General features: G+C 56.4%; 1 protein-coding gene across 1 annotated transcript in view; it reads right to left on the reverse strand.

Annotated features, from left to right (window-relative positions):
• Positions 1-4,391, reverse strand: part of LTBP2 (latent transforming growth factor beta binding protein 2) — a 73,945-nt gene extending 69,554 nt beyond the window's left edge. Inside the window, 2 exon segments of the mRNA XM_055716685.1 lie at positions 3,682-3,950; positions 3,952-4,391. Coding sequence (XP_055572660.1) covers positions 3,682-3,950; positions 3,952-4,128 — 446 coding nt within the window. The 5' untranslated portion in view covers positions 4,129-4,391.
• Between the last annotated feature and the right edge of the window lie 6,572 nt (positions 4,392-10,963).

Here is a 10,963-nt window from a genome sequence, read left to right on the forward strand (position 1 = left end):
TCAGTACAACCATTTTTTTTTCACCACTTATTTTAACAGCAACCCATGCATCATCTTCCAACTTCACGCGGCAGTGTTGCCAGATACACTGACTCCATTCAGGTCACTTACAGCACCCTCACAGAAGGCCAGGGGGACCATTAGATCATCAGGTCTGCCTTTCTACTGCAGGACAGTGAACTTCATCCAACTACATATGAAATATTTGCAGTCAGACCCAATGAAGAACATTAGCAAAAGGCTGCTGGCATCGATGAACCACTGAAAATTTTCTGCCAAGTCCACATCAGCATTAACTGCTTCCACTCCTGAGAAGTCCTATACACACACTGCAGCCAGAACCTATGTCCTACGAAGCCTGGGTAAAGCAGGACTATATAGCCACAGATGGTGTCTACAACAGCAATTAAGCAAAGAACTGGGGTGCCGAATGCATAATTAGAAAGCCGGAGGGAGAAGGAGAGAGTATGGGACTCCCAGCCTGTTACCTGGGGAGCCTCACACGCCCCTGAAAATTGTCCACCCAGGCACCAGAAGCAGAGACTTCCCCAAACCACTCCCCCATTTACCCACCTTCCTGATGTTGTGTACATCACCTGAGGATGATCACCGGGACCCACCCTTCCAGCCACGGGGCAGAGGAATGAGGTGGGTCACATCCTGGGAGACACAGAGGCGGAGGGAGATCCCTACAGCATCCTCCCAGCAGGACTGGACAGCCCAAATCAGGGATGCATCCAGCACGCGAGTAAAACCATAGCTGGCACGCGGCAGGGCTTGGGAGCTCCCTACCCCATCACACTCACAAGGAAAATCTTTCCTGGCTGGGGAAACAGGCAAGTTAAGCAGAGCACAGCAAAGCAGAGATGCTTTTGGGGCTGGATTGATTTCCTCACTCAGTATTAGAAAATGGTCGTTTTTTGCAGTATTTGCTGTGGTGTCAGGAGTCACCTCACAACGAACCTCCAGGAGCAAATACTAAAATCCGGTTGTTGCACGGCTTGCAGTTGGACGCACTCATGAAAGGGTGTGAGCGGTCCCACCTGCAACAAGGTCAGCTGCGAGCAGGGTGGCAGACACATCCAAATGGTCCCCAGGAAAGAAACTCTATTTTGGGTATTCCGCTATCAAACAAAGTGAGAAAATAATTATCCAGAAAAGGATATAGTGCTAATAAATGGGTTTTTTAACCATAGGACTGTGAAAGGCCCCTGGAGGTACCAGCAGAGAACTCTGACTGGGGAATCAGGAAAAGCAACCCACGCAGAAGTTGAGATTTTAAGCCAAAGTAACTGTATAAATAAATAGCACCAGGGTTTAGTGCAGCCTGCAAAGCTACCTGAGTAAGGGAAAATGAAGGTTGTCATACTAGAGAGTAGTAAGAGTTCAGTGTAAATAGCAGAACAGAAAATATCCCACCTGGCAAAAAAATGAAACATCATGAAATGAAGTTTTTTAGGGGCCCTGAATTTCCTGGATGGAAACGTGTCCGGTGCAGCATGGGGCGTAATAAGATGGATGAGGTGGAAGGACAGAGTCTCACCAAATGGCTGGAGGCAGCAGCAGTTAGCTTTCCATGAGGAGTAACGCCATGTGGTTACTCACGGACAATTATTTCAGCTAGACTTTCTCATAAGCTCCAAAGACAGTAGGTCATAGAGAAGTTTAAAAAGTGCCGATTTGGACTCCAGAGGAGATGGAAAGCTACTGATGACAAACCATTATATGCGCTTTCCAGAGTTCAGGTTCCTGGGGATGGGAGCAAGCCCCGCATCCCCAGCCCTCATCTTCCAGGGAAGAGCAGCGGCAGACAGCACAGCACAGCCTGCGTGGGGAGCACAGCACCAAGGCACAGCTCTTCCTTCCCCTAAGTTGGAGGCAGCAGCACCCTCTGATACCCCAGGAAGCCAAATCTAGCTGGTAACAGGTCAGCAGCGTGTGAGTGCTGGATCAACCATCCCCGTTTACACCCTTGATTAAGGGATGAAAACAGGCTACTTGCAAAGAGGTCCAGCACTCTTTCAAGCATAGCTTGCACCGTGGGGCTGCCCGCCTGCTCCCCATAGCAGCGCGGGCCAGCTGTTGTCACCAGAGGCAGCTGCAGCCTGAAAACCTGGTGGAGACAGTTCAGGGTAGTCATTGAAAAGAAACAGGCTACATCTCAGATGACTCAAATCTAACTGAATTGCCACATGACCCCAAAGCAATGCTGACAACACTCCGACTACAAAATTTTTCTGAGCCCAAAAAAACCCAAACCTGACTGAGCAGGACTGACTGTTCCCAAGACTCTTGTTCTGGGTGGCCGACAAACCAAGGCTAATGGACTGGGTAAGCCAAAATCTGCTCAGTGCCTACCTGCCATTGACTAGCTATTAGCAATAAATACTTTAGGGATCAAACGTAATGGAAGTAGAGCAAGTTTGGTGCTTCTGTGGATTTGTTGAAGTAAAGCACACAGAGTGGCACAGAGAACATCTCTTGAAATTTTTCAAGGAAGTGTATAAGGGAGAGAAAAACATCAGAGATGGAGCCGCCTTTTGTACTGTAGCGAAGCTCCGCACCTGATGTTAGCAGAAGACATTTCAGCCCATGTTCAGATCTGGCCCTCGGCATCCCCCTGGCAGGGCTTACGCAGAAAGCAGACACATGCTGCCGCATGGTTTGGCCAAACTGCCTGCGTGACAGCTTCGGTAGCCCTTCCCAGCTGGCCGAGCAGCTCATCATGAGGGGCATCAGCCACGGGGGAGCAGAGAGGGAACTGCAGAGGAGGGGGCCCCCAGGGCCCAAGGGTACATCAGCACTGCGCCAAACGTCCCGCTCGCAGCTCCCCTCGCAGCAGAGCAGCTGGCCTTGCCATATGATCTCCCCTCCACCTCCACAGGGCCGTAGCCAGAGACTGGAGCTGGAAGCGGCCCTGCCAGGCAAGTCATAGGAAGCCTCCCCCGGCTGAGCCAGCTGAAGCCATGGGAAGCTGCCGCGCGGAGTGCTTACAAGGGGCCCATTACGGGAGGCAGGAGCCAAGAGGCCAGGTACCTGCAGCAAGAGCGGCAGCAACCAGGCTCCATCCTGCAGAGCCAAGCGAGCACCTCCAGCCTCTCCACACGCATACGATGGCCAACCCGCTTCCCTACCCTGGCAGCCCCCATCCCACACACTTCCCGGGATGGCAGTGGGCAGCCCCAGAGAGCAGCAGACCGACACCCCACCGCGGCCCGACTTGCCGAAGTCCTGATGGTCAGCGCAAGGGCATCACATCCAACACGCTTGTCAGCCACACATCCCCATGCGACAGGCAGCCGGCAGCGTAGCATCACACCCACCCACACGCGCCCGCACACGGATACACATGCGCCCGACGGATCGTGCACCACACGTGCGGGACAGATGCGCGGCACAGGAACGAGCACCGAGGGGGGTCCTGCTCCCCTCCACAGCCCGGGGCTGGAGCCAGCCGAGGGGCAGCATGGCCCAAGCCCCCCACGCATCACCCCTGCATCTGTCCCGGCACAGGCAGTGGGGCAGCTCTCGTGAGGATGGAAAGGTGGGATGCAGCGAGACGCAGCACGGGACTCAGGACGGGCAGCCGGCCCCTTCACCCGGGGCTCCCCGGCGCCGGGACCACCGGGGCTCAGGCCACGCACCCCCAGCAGAGTCCCCACCCCCGGCCGCAGCACTTACCCTGCCATCCTCCCTCTGCCGCTTGGCTCCTTCGCCCGGGCCACGACCCGGGCTTTCAGCCCGTTGCCCTGCCGCTGGCGGGGGGCGTCCGGCCGGCTCCTCTGCCCCCCGAGCCCGGCATCACCCGCCTGGCCGCGGGGCGCTGGCAGCCCGCCCTCGGGACGCTGCCGCCGGCCCTCGCCACCGCTCGGGCTCCCCGCGGCGGCCGCGGAGCCGCGGTCCACGTGGAGGGCGGCGGGGAGGGGCCGTACCGGCGGGGGGGGGTCCGGGCGCCGGGGACAGGCGCTGCGCCGTGCCCGTCGCCGCCGGGGCAGTCCCCCGGCCCCGAGGCCGCGCCGCGCCCCCGGTGCCCGGCTCCAGCCTGGCCGCGGAGTCCGGCCGGCAGCCGGCGAAGCCCAGGAGGACGGCGAAGGTGAGCGGGAGCAGGCTGGCGGCGGCGCCCCGCATGGTGTCAGCCGGCGGCGGGGGCGGACGGGCGGCGCGGGGCGCTCAGCGCCCGGCGGGCATGGTGCGGGGCCGCGGGCACCGCCGGCTCTCGCCCCGCGCTCAGCGCCCCATCCCGCGCCGGGGCTCGCCGGGACCCGCCGCCCACCGGGGCCGGGGGCGCGGGGCTGCCGGGCGGCCCCCGCAGGAGGAGGGAGAGGAGGAGGAGGAGGAAGCTCGCCCGGCTGCCAGCGAGCTCCCGCGCTCCGCAGGCAGCTCCGAGCACCTTCGCGCCTGCCTCTGGCACTGGCAGCGCCTGGAGGGGATGGAGGGTTTTATTTTTGGAAACCTCCCCCTTTTGTGTCTTTTTGATGCTGACATCCCCCCTCTCCAGAGGACACGGCTCGGCCCCCCTCCTTAGGAGAGGAGACATTCCAGCAACACCCACTTTGGCAAAGGGAAACAAACTACAACAGAGAAGCCTTAACCCCTGCCTGCCTGGCCGGGGAGACCCGGCCGCTGCCTGCCCGGCAGTCGGCGTGCGCCCCCGGAGCCCCCCCGGCGCTCGGCCCGCAGCGAGCCGCCGGCTGCCGCCGCAGTAGGAGTGCTGGCTGGGGGGATACGCCGCTGCCCCCCGCAGCGGGGATTTCTGGAGCCGCATCAGCACCGCTAGCCCTCTTGCTGCGCTTGATGGCATCTCACAGGAGAAAGCCACGGCAATGGGAAGAGCCTTATTTGCCATCCTGCCCTGACTACACAGCTCTCAGATCCCCTCAAGCCAACTCCGGGCTTTATGCTCTTCCTTGTGTAGGTGCAGGCTAGACAAGGACCCACCTAGAAGCCCCAGGCCCTTCAGCTAAGAGAGATCTTTCAGGAGACATATCCAGCCAGTTTAGAGTAGAAGTCCATCCCTCCCCCTGCGTGGGCACCTGGAAGTTGAGGGATGACTTCAAATGACTACTTTATAGGCACTGAGAAAGGCTGAGGGAAGGGTAGGAAGAGGGCGAAGGCAGGGGCACACATCCCATTTCAGCCACAGACATGAGCTTGGCCTTGTCCTCTGCCACATCTCTGCCGCTCTCTTCTGCCCTTGGCCACCTCGGGCAGGGAGCAAGTCCTCCCAGAGGAGTGCAGGCTCTGTCTGTTTGGAGTAGGCTCATTCTGGCCCACAGCAGCAGGATCTATGAGCTTGGTGGGTGGGTAAAGACCTCTCACTGCATCTCTGCACACAAGGAGGCAGAGGGCAACGCAGGTGCTCACAGAAAGGAGATGCTCACTGGGCCTGTGTCCCTGCAGAGGGTCTTGTGGCCAGTAACACTTACCAACCCATGCCAAGCTCAGGCAGACAAATGGTGCAGCTCACCTGATGTCCCAACCTTGAGTGCTGTGTCTGGATGCCTGCAGGAGAACATGAGGAACTCTGCGTGCGCACTGAGTGATGCTTTAGGTGTACCCTTCACGTCTTTCAGCAGCCCACGGGGTAGGGGCTCCTTCAGCCAGATGCTGCAGCTTAGTCACCAGGTTTAAAAGGGAAATGGTCATACCAGCACCAGCTGTTGCCCCCTGCCCACTGCACCCCCAGCCCCTTACAGCACCCAGTCCCACTGATGCTCCTTTTCCTCCAGCCTCTTCCACTGCTGGTGCTGCCTCCCCTAGCCCCCACCAAGCCATCTGCTTCCCAAAGACTTTGTGGCAGAGATGTCCAGCTCCCCCAGCACCTCCTGCCTCCGCCCTGGCCTTCAGCAGTTGCACTCCTAAAGCCTCTCCCACTTGAAACCAGTGGCTTCAGCTCCCTTCTTCCCATCGCCCCTTGACTTTTAGGCCCTCTCGGAGTGCAGCCATCCCACCTCCTCGGGATGAGGGCATTGCTGCCTGCCCTCCAGGGCACACAGAAGCCAGGAAAGGAGTAGAAGCACAGGGAATGAGTCCCCCAAAAGCACACTGGCTCTGGACCGGAGTTCCAGATGGATCACATCCCCTCTGGCTGGGGTCCTGCAAGAGAGAGAGAGGCGAGGTAACTTGGCAGGTGAGCAAGCGCAACAGAAGCGATAGGGCTGAGTGCATTCGCGTTCTGACCTTGGCGCTGGCAGCTGGCTTTACAGGGCAGCGATGTCAGAGGAAATACCAGCGGGTGCTTTGGCACTTCCTGGGACGCCACCAGCTCACCAGCCCACCCTGCCAGGGCAGAGCCACTGCTTGGCCAGGAGCTTGCATGGCCCTGGATGCTGTGAGCAGTGAGTGCCCGATAACAACCATGGCTCATTTCTTTGTTCCGAGGAAGAAGAATGTCCTTTCCATCCTCACCTAATTACTTTCTTATGCAGCAGTGGAAAGAATGCTTGCGCCTAAACCTGACACGAGAAAATTATCAACGCCATAAACAAAGCCATAAACAAAGCAGCCAAGAGCCCAAGCAGTGCTCAAATCTAGAGCAGGCAACCCTGGAGCATACTGACTTGGGATGCAAGTGGATTCCTCCTGTCTGGAGGTGCTGGGTCACCCCAGGGAAGATGGAGACTCACGGCACCCCCAGGAGACCACACCTCCACAGGAGCCTGCACTTGGAGCCCTGACGGTGGCAGGGCTGCAGGAGCTTGTGCTTCACTAACAGAGCTGGCAAACGAGACGTGCAAACCCAAGGAAGCCATCGATGGCCCTCCAGTACCTCTTTGCAGCTGGCTGTAGCGGAGCCTGGCCCAGGGAGCTGGCATCCCTTCTCAAATCAGCTTCACTCCATGTTTACAGTAACCCTCCCCACAGCTGGACACTGCGCTCCTTCCAGCCTCACACATGCAAACACTCCTGTGCTCTGCTGGGACATGCTGGTGCCGTTTGATCCCATGTTAAGCGCTGTGGCAGAGCCGGGGCTGGCTGAGGGCACAAGGGGCTGCAGGCACAGGCACCTGGGGAGGGGAGCGACCACATCCCCAGTGCAGGTGGGTGATGTCCAGGTGCTCAGGCACGGGCTCGCTGCCTCTTGGCCCTATGGCTCATTTCATATTTGGCCATCCCTGAAAACACACCCTTTGGAAAAGGGGAAGCACAGCACATGGGGAGTCATAGCTCAGGCTGGGCTTCCGCGTGCCGCTCAGTGGGGGCTCAGCAGGCAAACATGAAATACCTCATTTCTTAGGAACTCGCACAGGCAGAATGCGGACAGTCAGGCTGATGGTTGCTCAGATCGAACCCATGCCCAGGAGGAGATCAGCAGCAGAGAGAGGATGGGGCAGCAGGCTGGTAAGCATGGTTTGACAGCCTGGCCTCCATCAGCAGGGAGCACAGGGCTCCTCCGCAAGGGGCCAGCTGCAGGTGGGCAGCTCGAAGTCCCCTTCACTGCCTTCACTTCCCCTTAATTCACTGCACGAACTTCTAGGCAGCAGAGATGGCACCAGAGGAGAGGCTGAGGGCAGCTGCAGCTGCAGTACCTCTCTAAGTCCATGCTTTCCAGAGCCAGAGCACCAAGGTGAACGAGGCAGACTTGGGGGCCAGCACAGAAAGCAAAGGTCTTATCAGATCCTGCAGAGAAGAGCAGCAAAGGTGGACTATGCTGATGGCATAGCCCTTCTCACCTGCCACTGCTACGGCAGAGATGAGGGGTGCTTGGGCAGCTGAGGATCAAAGCCACAGGGCCAGAGGCAGAAGGGTCAAGGTGGGCTGAGAGATGAGCACGAGTCACATCTCCCTGAGCCCTCTCAAAGGACAAGGAGGTAAGGGGGTCTTCAGGACTGCACTGATGGGGGTCCCTCTGTGGCAGGACCCCTCAGTGCTCTCATTCCCCTACCCACTTGCTCCACACCAGCTCTGCATGACTCCCTTGGGGGGTAGCACCTGGGAGCCATGCTTCCAGGGCCAGTTGGCCCCCAGATGTGGCTCCTGGCACTGTATCCCTTAGATTAATTAGCCCCCTTTCTCTTCCTCTTTAGAAGGGTTCACAACCCACATGTGCTGCTTCCTCCGCTGTGAGCAGAACCCTAACACGCTGCAGATGGGACACATTCCACGGATTCAGGAGCTGCCGGCAGCTCCCACAAAGGAAGAAGGAGCACTCCCCCCTACTCGGGGCTGAAGGGCAGGGGAAGGTTGGCCAGCTCCACCAGCTTAAAAATCAGGGTGTGGAGCCAGCCTTTTAGAGGTGCAAGTCAAGCTTCTCTGAACAGAGCTACCTCACACCAGGAGGGAGGACACGGCAGCCCTGGGGAGCTGGATGGAGAAATAATAGAGGCAGCAGTGCAGAGACACCTCTGGAGGGGACCTCTGTAACCACGAGCATCAGAGAGGCAGGAAAAGCGGCTTCTGAATTTGCAAACACATCCAGCAAATCCTCCACAGACAGCATTCCCACCCCTCGCCTTTGCCATGACATACACACAGCTCAGGACATGCATGCTTACAGCACCCAGGGAAGGAGACGTTCCCAGTGGACAGACAAGCCACTCCAGTCGGACACACAGCCTGGCCCTCCAGCCACCTCCACCCACTCTTGGTGTGTCCCTCAGAGCCCTGGGGTACATCCCAGCCTCTCCCTGTGAGGAAGCCGCCAGCAGGCAGCCGAGAGCCATGTAAGCCACGGTTTGTTGACAGAAAACAGAAGGGAAACTGTCCAGCAGCTCCTTGTCGAAAGCCAAAGTTTGCTGGTTTTACTGTTCCTTCTGCTTTGATTTAACCAGGGCCATCTCTGAGAAGGAAGAAGGAGGCTCAGACCAGCCAAGTGGGTGTCCCACAACTGGAATCCTTGGTTGTGGCTGAGCACATGCTGGAAAAGAGGTTACAGCAGGAGACGAAAACGTGCCGCTAGGAAGAAGAAACCTGGAGAACAGGACCAGATGGCAGAACCCAAGGGATGGGGGTGCAGAGTGAGGCAGTGAGGAGGTTGCCGTAGGCTACTGCAGCAGAAAGGCTCTGGTGGGGTTGGCTGCAGAGCACAAGTGGTTCCTTATTTATCCATCACATTCTTTCAAGCCCCTTCAGCAACCCTTCAGGAGAGGGGGAAAAAAACCCACCAAAAACAAAACCCAAAAAACCAACCCTCAGCTAGAATGTGACTCATGCAGAGCTACAGCAGCTCAGGGGAAGCTGTCCATTTATAATTAATGAAGTCCTGTTTGCAATGATCCAACTGCAATCTCCTCTCTCCCCAGGAGCCTGGTCTGGCCTCTCTGCTTCTTCGATACCTGCGGCTGGAACCACACGTGGCGGGGAAAGGGGCCTGGAAACCAGGAAAGCCTGAGCATCCCCGAGGAGCACGGAGGCTGCCCCGACCAGTAAACCCATTCCATCACACATTCCCTGTGGCAGCAAGCCTGGTCAGGACATCAACCTGATGTGAGGCTCCAACCAGAGTGCTCATTAGTCAGCTGTCCTCACTAAAGGGAGGAAAGGAAAGGAAAGAAGGAAGCAGAACCTCTTGCCATTTTCAAGGGCTGTGACCCATGAAGCGAGAATATTCCCCACGTGGTTGTGGCAGTGTTGAGTGTGGAAAGGGCCCCAGTAGTGTGGATTTCCATCACCTTTCTTCTCTTCCCTTTTCCACTGGGGTCAACACAAGAAGGCTTTTCCTGAGGCAGCCATCAAACATCATCAGCTTGTCACAGACTGAAAGGGAACAGGGAAGCAGGAGCAACGACTTAAGGATATGCAGGGAGCGTGGGGTGCTCTCCTCAGTGGAAAGTCTCCCTTCCTGGTCTCTGGTACCACTTCAGAGGCAGTGCTTCCCAACTAGCCCACAACCTGGAGAAAAGATAAGGGATCTAAGCAAGATGACCCAGCAGCAAGGACGGAAGAAACCAGGCGATCCCCAGACTGTGCTGAAGAAGGTCTCTCTGAGAAATTCCTCCCACACTGAACTTCTCAAAAGAGCTGCATTTCCTTTGTATTATTTTAAACAACAAAAAGACCAGAAAAAAACCAAACCTAAATCAAATTTTGATTTCTACTGGGATTAAAGCAGTTTCATTCCTGCTTCTGATTCCAAAGCAATCTTCCTAAAAAGCAACAACACTCATTTCCTTCAAGTTGCTGTTCTTCCCTTAAAACCCCCACCTTGGCTGCCCAGGGCATGGGGAACTCTGACTGGAAGTCCTTCAGCCCATCAGCTTTGCATATCCAAGGAAAACTGATGATGGCCACATAGATCCTGAAATGGGAATGATCAGTGGGGCTGACATTATATCTGTATTTTAGTTTGGTTACTCTCCTATCCTGAAATTGCAGGCCTGCTCCCCATCGCAGGATTTTAGGTGCTTTCCTAACAATTTGGGCGCTGGAATGGCTGCATGAGCAGTGATCTCAGCTCATTACAATGCAGTGATTTCAAGTGGATGTTTAATAGCTTATTAATGAGTGAATCTTAGGGAACTGCAAGAAGTGGCAATTATTAGGTGGCGTGTGTTAGGACTGAAGTCGAGCAATAGACCAGTTCATTGACACTTTACAGTCCCATTGGGTAATTATTGGGATTAGGCTGAGTACCCAAATTTCCCAGCTATGACTTCATAGGCTGGGAATCCAGCTCTCCCATGACATCACAGCTCCAGAAGTCTCCCTCACCAGTTGCCACACTGACTCTGCTGTCACCCACTCTACAAACAGGCATGGCACACAGCCTTAAGAAAGGGCCCAGACTCTTACAGGAAAAAGAATAATGAAGAATAAGTTTAACAAGGAAATAAATGCAGGGCAACTGCAGAGAACATGAGCAAAGCCCCTTTCCATGCCACACCACATCAGGTCATCTTCTGAGAAGAGCAAAGAGCTTGGGATGGGAAAGCATCCACTTCCCTCCAGGGCAGGGACCACGCCAAGTGCAGAACAAAAAAAAAAAAAAAAATCTATAGCAGTATTACAGAGATGGCACTTGCAA

The sequence above is a fragment of the Falco cherrug genome, chromosome 7 (genome assembly GCF_023634085.1).
Source record: "Falco cherrug isolate bFalChe1 chromosome 7, bFalChe1.pri, whole genome shotgun sequence".
Lineage (NCBI taxonomy): Eukaryota > Metazoa > Chordata > Aves > Falconiformes > Falconidae > Falco > Falco cherrug.